Source organism: Rhipicephalus sanguineus, chromosome 5 (assembly GCF_013339695.2).
Source record: "Rhipicephalus sanguineus isolate Rsan-2018 chromosome 5, BIME_Rsan_1.4, whole genome shotgun sequence".
NCBI classification, from domain to species: domain Eukaryota; kingdom Metazoa; phylum Arthropoda; class Arachnida; order Ixodida; family Ixodidae; genus Rhipicephalus; species Rhipicephalus sanguineus.
Window position 1 is genome coordinate 103,160,778 of NC_051180.1, and position 22,869 is coordinate 103,183,646.

At 47.9% G+C, this 22,869-nt stretch overlaps 2 protein-coding genes across 2 annotated transcripts in view; both read right to left on the reverse strand.

The window, feature by feature from the left end:
• The window catches only part of LOC119394060 (protein argonaute-2), a 63,501-nt gene extending 46,781 nt beyond the window's left edge, over positions 1-16,720 (reverse strand). Inside the window, exons 1-3 of the mRNA XM_049416007.1 lie at positions 16,712-16,720; positions 15,390-15,996; positions 6,438-7,129 (exon numbers count right to left, since the gene is read on the reverse strand). Coding sequence (XP_049271964.1) covers positions 6,438-7,129; positions 15,390-15,996; positions 16,712-16,720 — 1,308 coding nt within the window. The remainder of the gene's footprint in view (positions 1-6,437; positions 7,130-15,389; positions 15,997-16,711) is intronic.
• Positions 16,721-21,299: 4,579 nt separating this feature from the next.
• LOC119394882 (ubiquitin-conjugating enzyme E2 Z) lies at positions 21,300-22,097 on the reverse strand. Its single transcript, XM_037662183.1, has one exon. The coding sequence runs from the start codon at positions 22,095-22,097 to the stop codon at positions 21,300-21,302; it is 798 nt and encodes a 265-aa protein (XP_037518111.1).
• Positions 22,098-22,869: the final 772 nt, after the last annotated feature.

The window sequence follows — 22,869 nt, forward strand, 5'->3', positions numbered from 1 at the left end:
ACAATGCAATATAGCCAATTTTTCATTATCTGGCTCATTCCTGGGAAAGATCGCTAAGGACGTCGTTGTGCAGTTGTTGGCTGCAAAAGCGACGTGCATAGGCGTTCGAAGACTTCCCCCTTCAGGTTGGGGCAAAGTTTCATTTGACGTCAGGGTTCGAGAAGCATAATACTGCTCCGCAGAATGACTGAAATGTCGATTCCAATGCTCAAATATGCAGTTCGTTGCACGGTTACGTTTCAACTCATGGTGACCGAATGTGGCGCCACACGAAATGAAAAATGTGGCTGTACTCCCAGTTTTGGAAAGACGCGAATATTGCGCCGATATCGTGATTGCCGTGCCCGGGAAATCTTCGAAGAGCTCGCAATTCACCCACTGGGCCTTCGTGTGTAAGCACATTATAAACAATTATTTTCAGGCTCACTTCAACGGAAAGCTATACATTGCGCACTAAATACTTCTATTTATTGTACGCCTGAACCTATGCGCAAGGATATTTATCTCTAAAGTGGTTGCTTGGGCCTGGTGGTACGACATAGCGGAAATAAAACAGCACAAAAGACGGAACAACAGAAAAACGAAGACCCACACAACTGCGCTGGCTTACAAAAATGTTTGTTCGTCAACACCGCGCAGTATATATGCGCAGTCTAAAACAAAAAGAAAGAAAACAAAATGAAAAACATGTGATAGAACAAACTATCACTGCAAACCATGCTCATTGCACTTACATACATCTGAGAGATAATTAGTTTCCATGCCAAGGCAACTGAAGGGCTCCTCACGCTCCCGCTGCCCAGTCTAACCCAGATTAGCGAGCAGATCTTCAGTTGCCTTGACAGGCAGGAAAATTTATTCTCTCACACGGCTGTACGGGCAGTGAGCATGGTGTGCAGTGATAGTTCATTTAAGTCATCTTGCTTTGCCATTTTTACGTTCTTTTTTTTTTTCGTTTTGGACTGCGCATATATATTGCGCGGTGTTGAATGAATCTTTCTTGCAAGTCAGCGCTGTTGTACGAGCCTTCCTTTTTCTGGTGTTCCGGCAGAACAAGGCAGCCTAGGCTGGATACCGCAGTGGAGATCAGCATTCGAACGACAATGAAACATATCCGTGTTAACCCCTTATAGACGTTCAGCGCTTGTCGCAAAAGTGGTGCTATATGCCCTGCGCATTCAGGCAAAGTATTCGAGTCTTGAAGACAGAAAAGTGACAGGAGATAAAAACAGTTTATTGGCCTAAAATTTTGTAGAGTCACTAAAGTTCCTCTGTGCAGAAATTTGCACGTTGCGTCAGGTGAGGTTCTCTTCTAAGCACCCCCTCATTCATCGAGGCAGTCACACGAAGTACATTTTGTTCGCGATCTCTTCGTGCACCTGCACTGCATCTTTATATTGTTGTGCAGACGCGCTACGATCGAGACGGGAGCCTTCTATGTGGTTCTTGGCCCGGAAGGCAGCCAGGTGGGCATAGTAGACCGGTGCCGGAGTGCTCACGCTGCGGGTGCAGCGCGCCACCAGATGACACAGGTCGTATGTGAGCTTCTGCAACTTGCCAAGCTTGTCATCGGAGTCGTTGCAGAGAATGTGGTAATGCGAAGGCTTGCTCGTTCCCAGCAGGCCTTGGTGGCTGCAGAGGAAGAAGTTTGTGTTTTCCGGGTGGGTGACCTTGTTATCGACGGTCGTGCCGGGAGGAACGTTTAGGTCCACCGGTTGGTCTTCGTGAAGAGGCTGAAAACGAGTGTGGTGCCGCTTTTGCACGACGATGAATGTCACTGAGGGTTTGTACGCGGGATCCATTCGCATGCACGCTGTCCTGAGTGCCGCGACCTCCTTAGCTTTCACTTCTTTGAACTGACCCTCGCTGACTCCATCCCTGTAGACTATTATCCTCCCTGGACGGTTCTGCTGGCCATGGTCGCTCTCGTAGGAATTCAGGAGGCCTAGTACCATGTCCTGCAGGAGGCAAAATTGAAATGAAGGCGGCCGCAGAACAAGCCTCCGACATTTTTTTAGCACAGCGAGAATGTATTACGTGCGCACACAAGTCTGTATCAGTGAACACTCAGACCTACATAGGGTGAGAGAAAGTAAATGTGGTTGATGCGAGTGTTTTTTGTACTATGCACGCAAAATGCTCGATCTAAATGCCGCACGCTATACGACGACGAACTGAATACGGATCAGCTGGAGTTTGCATTTTTTTTTGTCCTTATATCATGGTCGTGTTGCCGTCGTTTAGTGCGCGCATTTAGATGGAAAATGCATGCAAACCAGCTAGCCCGCCTTTCCGTCTCACTTATGGCACGTAAAAGTTCGGAACACTTTGTTCGAGCGAAGGAGGGAGCTCATGACAATTAGGAACTTTGTTGTTTAAGTGATGTTGGTATGGAAGAACATTGCTACGAATCTCATTGGGAGTGACCTGCAGTCCCTATCGAATGTTGTCCCTATTACAACGCCTGCACACTCTTCACGTAAATGTCCGAAGCGTAGGCTTGATGCCGATGATACTTGGCGTTGTTTGAGCAACTCGAAGGATTCAGATTCCCGAGTGGTAATATGGCTTGCGTAAATTGTACTGCGCATCAGTTATTTCTCGTTAAAGTAGTAACACGCAACTGCTTTTTTTTTCTTTTAGATGTTGCCGTAATCTCCCGTATGTTCGCATTTCTTGTTTTAGTAGTTCTGTCGTGGCTACGGTGCGCCTCCTGTACCGCGGTGAGCAAGCTCGTTTAGTCTGTGTGCATTCTCAAAGATGGCTCTGCACTTTGTCGTGTGTCTTATCTGTTGCTCTATTTCATATCATGCGGAAATTTTTCATCTGGCATATTTTGCTTTTCATACTAACAAAAATAAACTGCCGAGCTCGTTTTCGAACATGAAGGAACCCGGTGCCAGGGTTGCATTCACCGCAACAGCGAGTCTCAAAGGGTGACAAGTGCGCTTCCAAATTTTTTTTTTTTACAGTCCTTCAGCAAGATATACCTGTAGAGTGTTACGGTGCTGCAATCTGAATTTTGTGGTGTGAAGCGCTAATGGTTTATTCCAGCTTGTGGAAAGGAAGCTTAGTGTGCTATATATTAACGGCAGACCCCTTCGTGTTACCTAAGAGGGTTTGTTACAGGGTCATACAATTACACCGAAGTGTCTAGCTTTCAGGAGGACGAAATGTTCAAGTACAGATGAAGCCGAGGGTGACAAAGTGGGTTTGGTTGGTACATCTTTAAGGCAACTGTCGAGCGTAGCGTACAAATAACATAATGGACACACAGGCGCTACGGACCACAGCGACATTTAGTTCCTTAGCACAGCCGAACATAAGTATACCGAGCTGGGCAGCGCCAGGCGCCACGTGAATCAACTTACAAAACATTTAGGCACCAAACAACGATTTCGGATAAGATCAATCACGGTATGCGCACAATATTCGAATAACGATATGAGCAACAGAGTTGTCCAAAAATGCAGCTAGCTCCTTGTGAAAGGCGTCGAAATAGCGAAGATGATGCCCCCTTTCGTCAAACTATTGCCTTTGTGGGCGTGTTTGTGTGTGTGCTGCAAGTCCAAGAATGTCTGTTTTGTAGGTCTTTTTCTAAGTGCTTCTGTGTTGTATCATTGCTCCTTATTCGACACTATGTTAAGATATATGGGGAACACCTTTCCACTCTTCTTGACAGCCATGTTCCGACTAGGTTTCTCTAAGGGTTCCTTTATTCTTCAGGTTAAGACATGTGTATGCCGCGGGAAGATATGCTCATTCACGTAATTGTGCATTCAGTAAATGCAGCAGCTACTACTCCTTGACACGTTTACTACCTTTCGCTAACGATTTGAGGTAGTAAATATTGCCGCTAGTACTTGGCGTGTCAGAGTTACTGAAGGTTACTACTGGCGTACGTGACGAGTTAGTAAACGTTACTGCCGCTATCGGCTGTGGTATATTATGCTGCAATTCTTAGTTATTTTCTGGCTAAGTTTTTCATATTTTGTTTAAAACAGTTTTATGCTACGTCATCGCACACGTATATGCAAGCACTGAGGTACAAAAAGCCGGGTCCAAAACGTAAAATGTAAATCGAGTTCATTGTTAGCTCATCTGTACAGTGTATGCTACCCCAAAGAAGGACCTTTGGGTGGCTTTTGGAGTATCGTGTAGAAGCCATGATATGGTGTGCGTGTTCGCAGACATCGGAGGATGTCATTGTGTAGTGTATTTGCTAGGGTTAATCAAATGAAGATACCATGTCCTACTGTCACTTTTTATTTTGGTTTGTCAGCGTTGTAAAGTTACTTTCTATTGCTACTTCCTTGTAGGTTGTAACTGTAAGTAGCAAGTGTCGTGGTAGTAAGGTTACCAACTTGGCAGTTACTACCTTCAGTTACATTGACGTAGTAAATGCTTGTCACGTTTGCTACCTGTGTAGTAGGTACCACTATATTTTTTGTTAGGAGTGCACCCGCCCAGAGCGCGTATTACCACCATGGTTGAGCTGGAACGTAAGCAACGTTGCGAGAGCTGCTGTTGCGCACGATATGCCAGCCTCCAGCGCTAAGCTTTACGACGGCGCCGGGTCGACCAAAAATAGCTCCGCTGTTTAAAACATCAACCGATTGGAAGATACGACAGGCATGCAGTGAGAACCTGCGCTGAAAGGAACATAAAGTAGTGCTCCGTTTCAACTTGTGAAGCGTAAAATCGCCTGTGCGCAGGATTCACGACGTTGCTATGTAATATAAATCTGCATCGCACTCTCGTCGCCACCTCCAATGATTGGCACACAAAAAGGAATAACTATGGTAAGTGAATCACCGAACGACATACGAGAAATATTTACTGACCTCCAGGTCCGTCACGACTTCCTTGCGTGCCACAGGTTTATCAACGTCCATCTGGACTGCAACCCGAGCGCGGTATCGGAATGCGTATTTGTCCATACTAGCGACGCATGCAGCAATGGACGGCTTGTGGCTGCATAAAATATTGAATACTGTAAGTTCGTGCTTCCATTCAGTCCATCGGGCCTGCAGGTCGCAAACAGAAACTTGAGCACGTAGCATGCGATATCTTGAACAGCTTGTGTACCCAGTGTGGTGTGTGTCGATGTGGCAATTGTATGAGAACAAAGATGTGAAATATCTGTTCTCATGAAGACTATAAATACGACAGCAGTAAGAGGAACAGAAGTCTTGTTGTAGCTATAGGTTAACGAGGAGTACCCACGTCGTTAAGTAGCTGAGATATTGCTTGGATGTATTCATGCCCCAATCTACTTTTTTTTTGTTCATCACATTGAGTTACAGACTGGATTGCAATCAATTTTCGGTCCGCGTGAGTACTAATGAAAATAGGAAGGCTGGAAAACAAACGAGTACTCACTTGTCCCCAGGGGCAGGATGATTCACATCAATACCGATGAAGATGGCATCTTTAAAGAACGGCTCGCTCTCTACGCTCTGGAGAGTGTTGTTGCAGCCGCCAAGCTTAGCATTGACCTTCAGGCAGATGTTTTTCCACAATGAACCTTGCCGTTTTAGTGTTTGTAGCTTTCTTTCTTGCACGCATTGAGTCATGACTCCTAGACTTCGTACCTTTAGTTCTGCCTCAGCTTTGACGGCCGCATAGAGAGAAGCATCTCCCAGAACAACAAGGACAAAACCTTTTTTCACTTTTTCCGAAGCTTCTTTCAAAGCATCAGAGAGCTCCTGTGAAAGGTCCGTACTTTTGGTGCACACAGATTGAATACCCTCACGACTCAGTTCAACGCCAAGGGATTCGGCGATATCTTTCGAATAGGGAAACTGCTGCGCGTAGTTCTTCATCGTCCATTTTGCAGTTGAGCGCCAGCACTGTGAAATCGATATTCCTTCTTGGCTTCGAAAAAGTGATCGCCTTCAGGTATGGACCACGCGCCGTCCTCTGGAATTTGCGAACTACTCGAGAACTTAATAGATGGAGGCCGGAGAATGTGACCGTTGACCTTTACCAGTTTCTGGATAAATTCCATCTTGAACTCTTTGAAATAAATTTGGACTGTCGAGAAAAGTTGTGTAGCATTTTTTTCAATAGAGTTGAACCGACATTGAGGCCTGCATTTGGCGAGCTATGTCCTCGGCTTTTTCTTTGGTGGGCTTATGCTTGTACGGCTGTGCTTGAATGTGACATGCATCCAGTGGTAGATATTGATCTTCACCTTCGCATTGTATGCATGGCAGGTCTGGTTGAATTTGAAGGCTTTTGTGGTGGTCCTTAAAGTATTGGGCAACCGTAGTTCCCTTCTTCAAACTTTGACGTTCAGCACTGTTTTCACTAACGTTTACCACTCTGTAAAACCGTCTGTAGTTCAAGTGTTCAGTGTACACTTGCAAACCCTTGAGCTCCTTCGACAACACAATGTGGTCCCACGGAGTGCTCGCACCCGCTTCCTTTATGACCTTCTCTGCGAACTGAAGTAGGTCCATTGAACGGCAGAAAGGCATCGCAGTAAAGTCAACATTTAGCATCGGCGCACTCTGACAGGGCCGAATGCTTGTGTAGTATCCGCGCCACACATCGGCTAATCCACCTGGATCGGTAGGTTGCTTCGGTGCCTCGAAGAAGTAGCGCCCCACAGGTACGTGCGTCTGGCGTGCTGCGTGCCTTATTACGATATCGAGTGCCTGAATATGTTTTTGATGTACATCGGAGTCGAAGGGATTCTTCAGCTCGCTCATGTCTAGCCTGGATGCGAGCTTGAGTGTGACGGAGAAGTCCTGCTTGCTTTTCTCGTCGATGTTTACGGGGTATGCAACTTCTTTCGATGGCAATTCCTGACTCGTGTAGATGTTTTTTTTGCCATCAAACACTAGCAAGTAGTTTTTGAACGCCGAGGACTGCTGAAGGGCACCTATGACGAGACGCTTGACCCGTGTGCTGAGGCCCCGCGGCTTAGTGTCGCTGGAAGGCTCGGTCTCGTATATGCGGCCGATTTCCACGTCATAATGGTATACAACACCGCTTAGTGGTTCGACCTGGAAGTAGTTCGTGCGCAGCGATATCTCGCTAGAAGGCTTCCAGGACTCCCGTGCACACTTCTGGAGAGACACATCGTCTTCAGCAGGAGGTAGCTGTGTTTGCGTTCCAGAACCTGCGAGTTCAACGCAATAATGGATCTTGCCGACAATACACAAAATGTAAAGGATAAAAAATGAAAACGCCCGGCCTGCGCGGAAAACGCAGCACAGTCACAGCGAATGCTGGAAGAGCGGCATTGCTAGAGCCCGTTGTAAACTCTCTTGGGGCTGCTAATACAAGTATACTAGCAAGGTACCCGCTACGCCATAAATCATCCACTGCGCCATTACCCGGTTCGAACCCGGTTCCATCCGGGACATTTGTTATTTCGTTCTTTTTTGTATTTCGCGCGATAGCGGTTACAGTCACCGGCGGCGGACAACTACAGCGACAAAAACGGCTTTTGTGATATAACAGTTTTCGCTGTAAAACAAAATGTTTTGTTCTGTTCTAACTGGTTTACTGGGGAGAGGTTGAGGTTTACATCACCTCGGCGACTCCATTTCTACGAGTTCTGAAGCGAAAAAAGAAAAGTCGCGCAACATCAAAAATCAACAATTGAAGAAAAAACAAACAGCAAGCTGTAAAAAATTGTAAGAATTACATGGCAATGTGCAGTTCGCTTGCAAGAGTTCACATTTCAATAGAACGTTCGCACGCACGCATTCCTAAATCTGCCCACAGTATACGCACTAACTTTGTTTACAGCAACTCGTAGTTCATCACAAACGCTTATCTACTCGACTAAAAAGTCTTTTAGGAAGATGTTCGCCTTTTGCTGAAGATGCTTTTCAGGCCACGGACCAAGTAATTTCTGTAATGTGAGACTGAGTGCCCAAACTCGATAGTTGCTTCTTTTAAGTTTTTTTTCCCTTTCGTTAGCGTACTTTGCGCATTGTCGTTTTCATGACTACAGTAGCATTCTGGTCAGTTGCTGTATCTTAAGCGATCATTACTTCATGAAGTCGACCCACGAAGAAAATTCTCAATAGCGGCAGACACAGACGTTACTTGAGATTTCGACTAGAACCAACCTATAAAAAGAGTTCGTTATTATCTTCCAATTTTACAAAAAAAATAATTAGTGAAGTTGGCAAGAAATGCGCGAAAATAGTAACAAATTTTCATGAACAAAATCTACATAGATACCGCGGCTTTAGGCGAATCACTGATTGAAAAAGGACAATTTAGGGCTAAGTAACGCAAATAACTTTCGTTTCTACCGTCTTCAGCCCAGGTCATGTCGGCTTAATTTCGACTAGAACGTGTACATCCGAGTCAACATTTATCTTTAGAGAGATTCGTCGCGACACGAAGCAATCACACACCAACCATTGTTTTAAAAGATGCGTTTGAATCCGTGAGTTTTGTACGCTTTGCTTATGCCCTGTGAAACGTCGTAACATCAGAAGTTTTGATAAGGAACTACTTAGAATGATTCAGCGTTCGCAGCTTCAAATTGGCTGTTCTCCGGGGGCCGATATCATGACTAGTCACAGTTCCAACCACCTGTCGTAGCACTTGCCACAGGAACGCCGAGCATGCAGAATCGCTCGCCATATATAACCCAAGCTACACAACATTTTCGCTATGCCTTCCTGCACCGGCCTCGTGAGAGACTACCGTTATACCGTGTTTCATTTGCATGTGTAACCGTTGGATTTCACATTGCTCTGCCTCGTTTCCTTTTTGTTATATAGAAAATAGTCTACGAGTCTCTTGCTGCCTATGCCTGTCGTATCGAGTTCCATGAATACGACAGGCACGGTTGAACTCTCACGCTTGCGCTTCAGGTACGCTGAAATACGACGAAAAACTAAAACAAATTCAGAGCAGAAAGAGAAAGGAAGTAGGCGGCCTAAAGACGAAGCTACCACGAACGTTTTCACAACCGCAGCGGTAGTTAAGCGGCAGAGCGTACGACTGCGTACTATACAACCACTTAAGGGATAGAGCGTGACTCAGTACCCACCGGCTTTTTTCCGATCTGGTGACGGGCGTGTCCTGGCATAGCCCTCGGTGGTGTGGGGATTCATGACGAGACTGGACTACAGACATCTGTGTTCCACGACACCGCTCCCCATGACGCGACGCAGCATTGGCATAGCCAGGGGGTTAAAACCGTGTGAATTTTTTTTTTTCAATTTCATCTACACAGGCACAACTGCAAACACGCGCGAACATATTTCCCATACCCTGAAAACTGGCTACGCGTCCTAGCCCTCGGTGCTTCATCACGGGTTGCTGAAATACTAATCTTTCAAACTCGAACAATTATCAGGCTTTTGCAATGCTTAGATGCATGCTAGATCCAGAATTCGCGCTAATGAAAGAGCTAAGGTCATCTAAATCTCGCCGTGTACAAGTAGTAGACCAGAGTGTGGCTGATACTCTCTAACGAGCGCTAAAGTATGAGTGAAAATAAACAAAAAAGCCGTTGCACGATTGCCAAGCTTAAGAGAATATTAAGAGACGAAAAAAAAAAATACGGGGTGCGCATACACATGACACGTCAATGCAATAGATAAACTGCGCACTAGCCGCGTAAACTTTCACGATGAGTGCGAATATATGGTTCTCAAACGGTATGAACAGGGCGTACAGACATCCAGAAAGAGTACGTAGTGGTCGAAGGACACTTCATAGCCATAACGATGGAACATTCACGTGATATTTACGCCTGAAGAAGATTGTAAAGGAGCGAAGAAATCCACGCGCACACTGGCGCCCACTTGCTTACGCACATGGAGCGATGCTCAACGTAATTCGTAGCAGCGGTTGCTTTAGTCTAAGAGACGCGCTTGAATTTACTTGTGCGGCTAGTGGAAGACGTTCAAAGACAATAACCATGCTGCGCCGTTCAATCGCGCAACGTATCATACCGGTGTCACAGGGGCACTTGATCGCGACCAGGGCTGACCCGGGCCATATATGGTGATCTACGAGGTCACTTAATCGCGTTCAGGCTCCCCCAGATCGCGATTTGGCTGACGTCAACGTGAAACTAGATACGGTATACTTGGGACCATACATTAGCAAACATTGTTGATCGCGACCAAGAAATGAGTGGTAGTATTTCAGTGGGTTCCCATTCACTGCGGAATCAAACGAAATTGCAGATGAGTTGGCAAAAGTCGCGCATCCAGTATTCCCAAACCCCGTCTCATTCTCATATCACAATGCCACATACACCGCATATTACGATGACTGAAACGTGAATTGCGTTTGTCCACCTGGTTTTCAGACGGCAATGATCACTATTTGGTGGACTTCAGCGTCAAACTCGATACGGATATGTCACACCTTACACGCTGTTGGCCATAACCTTGACTGCAAATTAAACCCTCAGCTCTCACGGCGTATCGACAATCATGCATCGCCTAAGACTGAACTGCTCACACAAAGCGCTTGTTATTCCGAATTCAGTGTGCGCCGTCGTCGCAATCTTCGTGCGGCCACGACAGCGAGGATCTGCATCACCTGCTGCTCGGATGTTCCAAGCACATCACACAGGCAGTGAATCGAACGGGAACTCCCCCTGTGGGACACTGAGTCGCTGTGCTTCACGAAGTTTCGTGCTCGTGGCCATAAAACTAAGCAAACGTGTTGAATCTCCGTAAAGCAAATGGTAGATTGTGGTTTTCAAGACATGCAAAAATGGCATGGCGAAGAAACTGAAGGTTGGCTTTAGAAGGCACCCCCACACAACGAGTAAGTGCGGCCAAATAGGAAACAGATGCGTGGCGTGTGAAGGGCCGAAATTGTCAACCTGTGCGCCGATGTTATCGAAGTGATCACGCATGAAGCTACAAACAAAGCCGACCCTTAACCCGCATGCGCTGTTTCGCATCGACACCAACATGTATCTGGTTATTCATCGAGTGCGCAATGCGACCCACGTTTTGAAAATGCGAAAAGACGTCCGAATTATTTAGTACGAGGAATGGGTTCGTGCGCGATGACTATGGGCTCGGCCAGGTGCAGCGCCCCGGCATATGCATGTACGTTCTGATGACTTCGCGTTCTCGTCAAGACGCGACGCATTAAAGAAATTCGCGCAATCCTGATTCAAAACTGGGAAAGTGAATGAAAGCATGCGTTTGCAAGTGACCCAGCGCAGAAGCACGCCCAACCATGACGTCTCCGGTAAAAAGCACCAGTATGCTCGAACCAGGGCGCGTATTTTGAGCCAACAGGTTAAGTGTTAGCACTGACACCGAAGTGTTCATGTATGCACTTGGCGTCATCGACGAACTGAATGGGAAGAGCATAAGTGAAACGCAATGATTTCAAAAGCAACAAAAGAAAGGATCACTGCACATCTGACGTAAGTTTGATAGCAGTTAACTGAAAATTTGCGCGAAGGCGATTTGTGCGAAGCGACTATAAGGATGATCAGAGAGTACTTGTACTGAAGTACTTAAAGTGCGTATGCATAACGGCGCATTTAAAGTATGTGTTAAGCAGTTAAGTGGGTAAGGACCTAGCATATAACACGGCTATCAGCGTCAACAATACCACAGCGCATTGTACGTCGACAGGTGCGCGTTATGCGATCCGTTACGTAATAACGAGAGACTTCGTAAACGAATTTTTCAAGCTGGGATAGTGCATGCAGGGCTATGCTCCATACAGGGCCGTGCTTAGATCATTTCGAAAGAGCTCAGGCCAAAGCAGCAGTGCTGTTGCAGCTTAGGTTTCTCTATGTGCGATGTGGATGCGCAGCAGCCAAGACTAGCAGGTGAATATTCATTCTAAAAAGACAGGACGTGCACACACGGACGCACGCCCTGTCTTTTTAGAATGAATATTTACCAACTAGCTCAGCTCTGTTACTCTAAGCAGGTGGGGCTGCAATTTTCCAAAGGCATGGGGTAGGTAGCGTATCGAGGTTACGCAAGCCTAGAAGTGGTGGAAAGCGTGGGAGTTTAACGTCCTTCGGTGGGCCATTTCTCAAATCGATGTGAATAAGTATACAAGTCAAAAGCAGCGCGAAAAGACGGAAACAGCAGACAAAGAACGATACAGGACAGGCGCTGATCCTGTGTAGTTACACGTCAAGTCAAGTTACAAGTTTGCACCAACTGGCCCAAACGAAAGCATTACTGCATCAAATCTCCTGTTGCAGTCTTTTCGCGCTGTTTTTACCATGAAGATCAACCATAGAACACAGTCTAGCACGCTATTGAAGTTTACGACATTCCCCGGAACCTTTCCCCCTGTACCTTATCAACAGCAATGGATGGCATTACATGGTGGTCGTGTGGTTATAGGAACGAGAAGACTGCCGTTGGTATCGTGCAGTTATCTGTAATAGAAAGGCCCACGTGGAATTGCCGCGCTGAAAGCAAGTCTCTTTCTGTACGGCGTTAAGGCAAGTTCAACATACAGCAACGACTAGCTTGCGATAAAGATTGGATAGAAAATAAATTGTGTTTCGCTGTTAGAATGTGCGCAAAAAACAGAAGCCCGCACACGGTATCAAACGGATACAGCAATGCGCATGTGCAGCAACATTGTTGCGACAAGAAGGGATTAAAAATGAACAGACACTGGGAGATGATGCGGCGACGATCACAACAGCCTGCACCGATTCGGAAATAGAACAAACGCGTGTCGATAGTCGTTACGCAACTATCGTGCACAGTTCGCAGCGCTACCAGCGACAGATTTTGTACATGTGGATATGGCATCAAGAACCATAGAGGTTATTCAGGTCGCGCTAGTTGCCTAGCCCGAACCGGCCCCTCTCCCGCCGAGAGCGAAAAGCCTAGCCGCTCGGTCGCATCGCGTGCCCGATGGCCTATCCATTTATGTTCTTCCGGTTCGGGGCTACGTAGGGTCGCGTCCCAACGATCGTTGGTGTAGCATTAGCATGCGCAACACGGAGCACCACCAGGGAATACGTCGGTCGTCGAAAAAGAATTTAGGCTGGGTACAACAAACGCACGAAAACTATTGCAGATTGCAGCGAGATGTATCGTCCCGAAATGGCAATTTCACATCAGATCTCTAATGATAACATATGGAGTTGTACGGGCTAAAACAGCGATACGATTATGAGGCACACTAGTAGTGGAGGGTTCTGGAAATTTCGACCACGTGGTTCAGCTCTTGTAACGGATGGGCAGGGTTAATATAGAAACTCATTACTGAGCAGATACTGCATCGCATCTCAGCTGCATTCCCGATGCAGGCGAAAATTCTCGAGGCCCGTGTTCTTAGGACTTAGATTGCACGTTAAAGAACCCCAGCTGGTCGAAATTTCCAGAGGCCTCCGCCACGGTGAGCATTATAATCAAATCGCGGTTTTGGGACATAGAACCCCCAACAGCTATTAAACCGACACGGCGTGACGCCTGGTGCGATACTACGTCGGAAGCGGTGTTTGTATAGCGGTAAATGCCCGGTAGAAAACCTGTACAAGGTGGTCAGAGTGATAGCGCTAAGCTGGACGCCCGACGTCCAGAAAGTCTTATTCCGAAAAAGGTTGAAATCCTGGCGTGGCTTAACGATAGAGTGATTGGTTCCCAAGGAGAGTACCCGGTTTTTTTTTTTTTAGTATGCGGGGTAGCGACGAGTTACACCGGAGGCCAGAGGAGACACTGCTACCGAAGCCACCTCACAGAATGATCCCATGAAGGCTTGTACTGTGAAGCACCCACAAGACGGAAAGATTGCGCATGCGTCGGGGTGAAGGCGGAATGGGGGAAGACTACGCCGATATATATGCCCTGTTCAGTACGATAAGCATAAGGTATCGTGCAACGCCTAACAGATGCAACGCTACATTTCGAACACTTAATAAGCAGCACATCTGGCTAGCTTCACCGCATCATCGAAGCTTGATCCGCCAGCTCTGCGAAAACGAGGTTAGTATGTCTGCTTGTATTTCGTCCACTATGCAAAATGTGGCACCACGGTCTGGAATCTAAGGCACGACTTCCACCGTTATGAAATGTTCCGCGGCTACGTGGACCTGCGCACAAGCGTTCGCACTGAAGCACATGGGCAGTGTACCGCACAGAATAAACTTTAGAAAGAAGCGACAAGGTAGCGCGGTTCTGTTTCGTCGTACACTAAGTTGATTCCGCGGGGTTCACATCGACATCGCAACGGCACAGTCAGTTACTTGTCCCGAGTGGGAAATCATTCGAGTCAGACTGAGCCATTTGCGAAAATATACAGAGGACCTCGAAATCATGCCCCGCATGATCATACGCACGTTTGGTCTATCAGCTATAATACAAACTCAATCGGAACGTTGCAGTCAATGCGAGGTAGATGCTGCAGCCTGTGCAACCGGTTCGCTCTACCGCTTTATGGACATGCACGACTCAAACCACGCTGTAGTTAATTCTCTCAAGCTTCTACAAATGACGAGCCTCCCGTCGACGTTCGCAGCATAAATTTCGGGACACCATTGACCTGTATTTGCGCGAAAAAAGCCACAATTTATCTTTCAGCAGACCGATTGTACGGACTCTACCAAGTTGCAAAAGTTGGCTATGGCGGCGTAAGTCAGACAATAAAATAAAGGCGATTGAGACGACCGAAATAGGAGCCATGGCCGATGTAAACGAGACGGCCATTTCTCCAGGCGCTCGCATGATCCGTATTTTACGGTCTGTTGTACTGAGGAACATTCTCCGCGTTGGTTGCGCAAACGAACGCTTGGATAAAACTACAAAAAAAAACGCACAACTGTAAACTGCGCTGTGCCGTAGTCATACAATGGAATCTTCTAGAGAACTTAATAGCTCCTTCACATTTACGGAAACTCAAGCAGACTGCGTGCGCTACAAGGACGCAACGCCCTGGCATTCCCTATACCTCATCTGTAATGCTTACTCAGCTGAGGGCAGGCGACGATGTCTATATCAACGGATACCATGGAAGAAGGGTTGTCCGCATTACACATGATTTCACGGGTTTCGTCAGCAAGCGTCGTGTTTTGAAATATGAACTGCCAGTGACAGATTAGTGGAGAATATTTTCAAACACTCGCATCGGTCACGGTTACGTCATAATGCTGCTATCTGGCTCTGCGACTATGACGCGCGATGGGAAGACTGGAAACCGAAATGGGAACGTCTTCAACTTCGAGCGAGTGGAAGTTAAAGCGATTATACCGTACGCTGGCATGGAACCAAACATGCCACCGCCATGCCATTACCTACATGCACTAAGTAAAACGTTGCGAAGACCGATGCACCGTGACCAAGCCAGGTCGTCCTGAAACACTCCGCGTGCCCCAGCGACGCATCCGCGTTTCGGAGTAATGAATCAACTAAGAGGTTTGATTGTTATCAAATGGTGAAGCGTGGCCTTACCTCGCCACTGCGGGCCACCCCTTCCGCCTCCGCGTTGCGGTCCGAGCTGTCCGCCTTCACGTTGTCGTCCATACGGACCTTCTTCGCGCTGTGGTCCTCCGCGCCCAGGACTGCCTCCGCGTCCAAGACCTCCAACGCGTCCAGGGCCCCAACTGCATTCAGGACTTGCACCACGTCCAGCACTTCCACCACCTCCAGGGCTTCCACCGCGTGCAGGGCCCCAACTGCATCCAGGACTTGCACCACGTCCCAGCACTTCCAACACCTCCAGGGCTTCCACCACGTGCAGGGCTTCCACCGCGTCCAGGGCCCCAACTGCATTCAGGACTTGCACCACGTCCAGCACTTCCACCACCTCCAGGGCTTCCACCGCGTGCAGGGCTTCCACCGCGTGCAGGGCCCCAACTGCATCCAGGACTTGCACCACGCCCAGCACTTCCAACACCTCCAGGGCTTCCACCACGTGCAGGGCTTCCACCGCGTCCAGGGCCCCAACTGCATCCAGGACTTGCACCACGTCCAGCAATTCCACCGCCTCCACCACGTCCAGGGCTTCCACCACGTCCAGGCCCTCCCCACTTGCCTGGACCACCTGTCGCCATCGCTGCTGTGAACACGTATGCACGACGCCGACGATTGCTGCGACTATTTAAGAGATCAGGCACCGCCCCTCGGCTACGAAGTCACGTGTTTCTGAAGTGATGACGCTAGCGCTAGCAATGTTGTAACTTCCTCTGCCCCTGTATGTTGCGGAAGGAGCAAGAAATGGCGCTAGGCAACGCACCGCGCCACAAAAAACAGCCACCTCTGGGACGGCAGCATCACGTTTCGTTAGGGAATTCCGCCTCGCCTCAACGGTGGCAAGACGATGCCTATATATATATATATATATATATATATATATATATATATATACGGAGTACTGCTCAAACTAAAATGTGTGATCATTACTAGCTGCCGCAGTGCCATCACACCTAAAGCACCCAAACAAAACGATCTTTCTTCCGTTAAAAGAGAGAAGAAGATCCCGTCATTTTCTCTTATCTCAGTTTGATACTCTACTGGGCTTCGTTTAAGGCGGCTCTCAGTGGCACGTGCGTGTTGTGCACTGTTGTGTGCCGGGCGCTTTTTTCCCCAGGCCTGCGAGGATACAAGACAAAGCTAACCAGATTACGTGAAATTGCTCCCATGAAACTCCTATTTTCTTGTCCCGCTCCGTGACCAAGGTGCAGGCTGTGTCGTGGTCACCCTAATCGAAGACGGAGAGCGCCGTCGGTGGAAAGGAGAGCAAAATGCGAAAGAGAGCACGTGACATCACTCACACTATTCATGTCATTGTGATTTTACTTTTAAACTTCCGATCATCAGGGAACGAATTGGCCCTTATCTTTCGCCTAGATTGTAACGCTGTCTAAGCCGGCCAATCGCCCCGCCACGGTGGCCTAGTGGTTATGGCACCCACCCAATTGTATCTTAAGATACTTCTGTACATTTGCAAATTTTCTATTATACATCCACACAATGAAGAACGAAAAGCCGCCAGGGTGATCTAGTGGTTATGGTGCTCGACTGCTGACCTGCCGTTCGCGGGATCGAGTCCCGGCCGCGGCGGCTGCATTTTCGGTAGATGCGAAAATGTTTGAGGCCTATGTACTTAGCTTTAGTAGAGTGTACTAGGACAGGGGAGTGCTCGGAACAGCCACAGCACCAACGTGCAGAAAGTGAAGCCCAAGCGATGTGCCGTCGTTTTAAGAGTTGCGCGCGGCTCCGGCATAGTGGTGCAGGGGTAGAATGCCCGCTTCCTACTCAGAAGGCTCGGATTCGAATCGCAGCTGTAGATGATGGGTTTTTATTCTTAGTGTCACCTTTTAAAGCTGTATTGATTTTCCTTTGTTTCTTAAATCTAGCTTCTATTGCTACGTATTGCTACAAAATGTAACGTAAATTGTGAAATCTCGTTTCGAGTCTCGTTTTCGAGAAAATCTCGGAGGCCATACTTTAGGTTTTTGTTGAATCCCGGGTTGTGGCGCTGCAAATAACTACGCTCACCGTCAAACTTCTTCTATTAACCTTCATATTTTGCGCTACTTTTTTCTTTCTCGCTTTTTCCCCCCTGTCTTTTTTCTCCCAGCACAAGTAACATCTAAAAGCTGCTAAAAAAAGGAAAAAAAAGCACACCTTGTTCAGCATAAATCTTAGAATCGGGCGTGTGTGCACAGGATGCTAGGTGATCGGAAGATGGGCGATGCAGGCGCGTAGAAGTGTCAAAAAAAAGATTAGAAAAGGCTGACGCTTGCTTTTTATTTGGTATTTTTGTTCACTTCAGCGTTCCGCCTGCCAAGAGATGATACGAGGCGCGATAAAAACGCTATTTTGCGCAGCCCACCCAATTTTTCTTCGCGCCCCGTTTCTTGCATATTCCGCGGAATTCGACCTCGTGCTCCCTTGATCTACGGTGGTCGATGAACCGTCTTAAATGTTTTTATTTATTTCATTTGTTTCGGGTTCGCTTCTCAAGGTTGACTAGTCTCTATTTCAGAAGAGGGTGCATATAGGGTAATTATCTGCGCGGTGACACCGGGGGTAATCTAGACCCATTATCTATGAACTAGCGGAACATAACTTCAGAACGGATAAAGTATACAGTCTGAGGAAAAAGTTTAGAGAACACAAGAGACAAGAAAAAGTGTATTAGATGCGAAGTATCTTAAGGCGGAGCTCAATCCGGTGGTGGTGGTGGTGTGCGGCGTGACCACCCTTAATGCGCATGCGCATAACCTATCCACACACCTCCTCTCCACTCCCCCTCACAATTCCTCATGTCCTCTACCCCACTCCCCTTTCCCCCTCCCCACTTCCCCTCTCCACACCCCTCTCCCATACCCCTATCCACTTCCCCTCTCCCCTCCCCCTTTCCACACTTCCTCTGAAACGCGGACTAGACATGCCGAAATTCTCTCCTGCGCAACGCCGCGATGAGCTCGAGCGCATGCGCGTCCCCTTCCCTCTATCCTCTCCTACGGATAGAGGGGAGGGGAGGTGGAAGTGGAGGGGAGGTGGAGGGGTGGGGAGGGGAGGTCCCCTCCCCTCTATCCTCTCCAGGGGAGGGGACCTCTCTCCCTCTCTCCCCTCCCCCTCTTCCCTCCCCTCAGGGAAGAGGGGTGGGAAAGGGAAATGAGAGGGCAAGGGAAGAGGAAAGGGAAGGGGAGAGGTGATGTGGAGAGGGAAAGTGGAGAGGGGGAGTGGAGAGGGAAAGTGGAGAAGGTTTGCGCATGCGCAGTAAGGGTGGTCACGCCGCACACCACCACCAGCACCTCCACCGGATTGAACTCGGCCATAAGATGCTTCACATCTAAAACATAGCCGCAAGCACGAAGATTAGGCAAATCCACGTACTACCCATCATACCCATGGTGGCTGAACGATCGCAGTGCCAGAGTTCCCTGTGGTATATATTGTAGGAGGAGGACTAAGCATTCATTGGAAACCAATGAATTTTCTTTTAGGGGCGAAGCTCCGTAAGGCGGCACCCGTTCGTCCCTCGTAGTCGTAGTAGTACGCAACCAGTCGTAACGCCAGTACCAGATCTTGACCTCCAAGGTGGTGCCGGTGGGAGATTTTTCCTGTGCGTTGTTGAACAATTAAAAATTCGCAGCGTGCGCGTTAACTAAAAGCCGAATTCTTCTGTCTCTCATTCCCCATTAGCAGCCATTGGCATGTTCCAGTAGGAAACGTTAGTAGAAGTAGAAGTGTAAGTGTTAGCTAAAAGCCGACTTCTTCTGTCTCTCATTCCCATTAGCAGCCATTGTTTACCTCCAAGGTAGTGCCTGGTGAGATTTCTCCTGTGCGTGATTAAACAATAAAAATTTTGTTCAAAACGCCGTTGATTGATGAAATAAACCAACGAAAGACGCCAGATGTTTTCTAAAAGCAAAACGAAAGAACGTCAGATGTTTCTAAAGCAAAACGATAAGACGCCAGCTGCTTAACGAAAGACGCCAGATGTTTTCTAAAGCAATGGTTTTCTAAACAATGAAAATTCACAGCGTAGATGTAAAACTAAAGTGAGCTGCAAGTCGTCATAACTCTCATCGAACCTTTAGTATAAACGCGCCCGATCTCACGTCGGTGATGATGTACTGGGCAGAATTCACGGAAGATTCACGGTTTACCGATGAACCTCTGCAGCTTCGTCCACTCATCATCATTCACTCCGTGGATATGCTGTGATTTTTTTGTTTCTTCGATTGCGGGAGGCGACGATGGTTAGTAGGCCAGGAGCCCCCTTTCTTTGGCCGCTACCAGGAAACTCTATGCTACCCGACACCTAAGTCAAGGATCGAGGTCGCCTGCAATTTTTTTACAGCGAAAGCGGTTATGAGATCATTTCAGCGGCCGTTTTTGGCGCCGTAGTTGTCCGCCGCCAGCCGCCGCCGCCGCCGGTGTCCGTAACCACTATCGCTCGAAATAAGAAACGAAATAAGGAAACATATTCCAGGATGGAACGAGGTTCGAACCTGGGCCCTCTGCGTGGGAGCCCAGCATTCAACCTCTGAGCCATGCCGGTGCTTCAAACTGCTTTGCAAAAAGGTCCTATACAGGCTTCATGTCGGGAAGGAACCACATTAACATATGCAATATAGCGTGGTAGAAGAGTAAAATGAGCACCAAGAGTCGCACAACGCGAATTCTGTAACCAGGCGTCACACAATGCGAATTGCGCAACGAGTAGGTTGTTGAATGCTTCCAACCCATTACAAAGGGCTCCGCCATAATGCTTCATCGTCATCAGGCACAGCATCAACAAAGCGAATAATGCCTTACATGCGTTTAGCAGGTACCACGACTCTCCGTAGAATGACGAAAAATGGCACAGTGCCTGCTTCCCTACTTCTGAAAAATTACATTGATTTATAGCGTAGTGGGTTCCTCGCAAGTGCACTTGCATTGGTTGCCAAGGAAGCCCATAAGAGCATGATCCATTTCCTCGGGGTCTCAGTAAAGTTCTTCGCCCCCCTCCCCCCTCGCGCTCCCACGTCAACGTATGTTATACAGCATGGCGGGAGAGGGAAATAACGACCGGGCTTCACCCAATGCAAATTGCATAACTGGTGGGCCGTTTAAAGCTTCCAACCCATTACAAAGGGCTAAGCCATAATTCTTCATCGTCATCAGTCATCGCGTCAACAAAGTGCGCATAATTCTTTACAGACGTGTAGCTGGTACCTCGCTTCTCCGCAGAATGACGAATAATGGCTTAGAAGGTGCTCCCCAACTTCACAAAAATTGTGATTTATGGCGTAGTGGGTACCTTGCTTGTATTTATGGCGTAGCGGGAACTTGTATTAGTAGCCCGAAGAGAGGTTACAACCGGCTCTAGAAACGTCGCTCTTCCAGCTTTCGCTGTGACTGTGCTGCGGTTTCAGCGCAGGCCTGGTGTTTTTTCTTTTGCTTGCGCAGATTCCTAATTGTCGCTACTTATACTTATATGTGTAGTTTGCGAAATAAACCTCAGTTAAAACTAAGTGCTTGCCATGGTCGCCTCTCGATTTTTTTTCACGCTTTAAATTTTTCGTGCTAGACATTAGCCGTCTCCATACTTCTATTGACCACCTAGGTGACCAAGCACATACTGCCATCTTGTACTTTTCACGTATCATCTGCTCAGACAATGCAAAGTAAATTACAAGTGAACGAAAGGCCCGGTTATATGCCAACTAAGTACCACAATTATTGACAAAAACATCGAAACAGTAAATCAGGGTCAGCACATTTAATTTTGTCGCAGGTTACCAGATGCAGTTTCCATTAACAAGTTTCGCAGCACGCTTTTCTAAGGTACTCTCTTTAAACCTCTCGCAAAGAGAAGCGTTCCGTTACGCACTTCGGCTTGCTTTACGTCAGGACGCCCTAGACATTGGAACTTGAGTTGGTGCCGTACTTGCGCTGCAGTCGCTCACGCAAGTCCTCTAGCCGAGCCATCAGTGCACTGTAGTCGAAAGTTCCTTTGAGAGAACCTGCAAATGACCTCATCTCTTTGCCGCTGAGGTGAAGGTTGGCCTCGATGATCTCCTTGTACCTGTTGTAATATCCTACAAACTTCTGCAGGACAACTAGTTCCGCCAAACCACGTGGGTACGCGGAATTGCCTTGGAGGCACGCTTCCACCATGTCGCACACGGCGACCCTCAACGTCTCGTGCTGCAGCAAGGCATTGTGACGGCTCATGGCTTCCCGGTACGTTTCATCTGACAGATGTCCCGCGCTGTAGGCGTCCGCTCGCAGCAGCGACGACATGGAAGCCAGCAAGCTGCCGATGCTCTGCACTGGTGTCCAGGACGCACCCAGGTGAATTATCCCGTTGCTGTAGATGTGCGGGCTGAATTGGACGCGACCCGCATCGGTGGTCATAAGGCGGACGCTTGGCGGCTGCATCGGATAGTCGGCGCCGCAGTCGATGAGGAAGTGAAAAAACCCGCCCTCGTAGGGCGTGCCGCTGGGACCCACCATGAGCGCGTGAATCTTGGTGGCGTGATCTTCATCTGGTGAGACGAACACGCCGGGTATGGGTTTCACCTCGAGATCGGCGAGGTCCCGCTTGGTCCTCAGCAGGCACAACAGCGACGGACTTTCCGCCTCGTCGTTCGAGGGGCATAAAGGGGTCCCTGAGGGAATGCCGTCGCCTGCAGCTTTCTGTGCATGCGCCATGCCGTGTAAAGCTGCGACGTCGAGCTTCACACCAGGGCCGGCAGCACCTCGACAGCTGAACGCGTCGTCTTCGTCGTTGTCTTTAACAGCTTGCGTTTCACGTGCCGTGATATGTGGCTTCTGTGTTTCAGAAGGATAATAAACTTGCTAATGATCCTTAAAAAACATTAAGGATTCGTGTAGAAAACTGAATATTTTAGTTCGTGCTAATTTTATTTAGAGTAAATTGTTCATTTGTAACCTGCGAATTTGAACGTTCTACATCGCGCTTTGTTTTCGATTGTTTAATTCGTGACATCATGTTTCAATATTAACCCTTTAACTGGCAAGTCAACAATATTGTGGACCTCAGAAAAAGGCTGCACGAACAACACACATTTTAGCTTTAGTCCTTCTTCGCTAAATTTAGCCTTAATTAGACTCCAGCGTTTAGTTCACAAAATAAGGAACCAATGGCGCCAGCTGTTTTTTCTTTGACTAACGTGCGCTTTTCGTCGTCGTCGTCCGATCGTGCGAGCTGCGGCCATTTGCGTCGCCGGAGAAATCAGTTTAACGTATGTAAGCAAGTTGTCATTTTTGTCTCTGTGTAGAAGGGTGCCTTAGGAAGCAATATTAGGATTTTCTAAGGGTTTATTACGCTGGGTGAGTTACCAGTGGTGTGTGACGGTGGTCAACAGAATTGTTGATCTGCCAGATGGTGGTAAAATGGCGCGCTCGTCGTTGTACATGATTCGCTGCCGTCTACCGAAATTCTGTGAATGTTGATGCACTG

Bases quoted from the DNA above. Each gene is read 5' to 3' on its own strand.
- LOC119394882 (XM_037662183.1), bottom strand. From the start codon at position 22,097: ATGGCGCATGCACAGAAAGCTGCAGGCGACGGCATTCCCTCAGGGACC.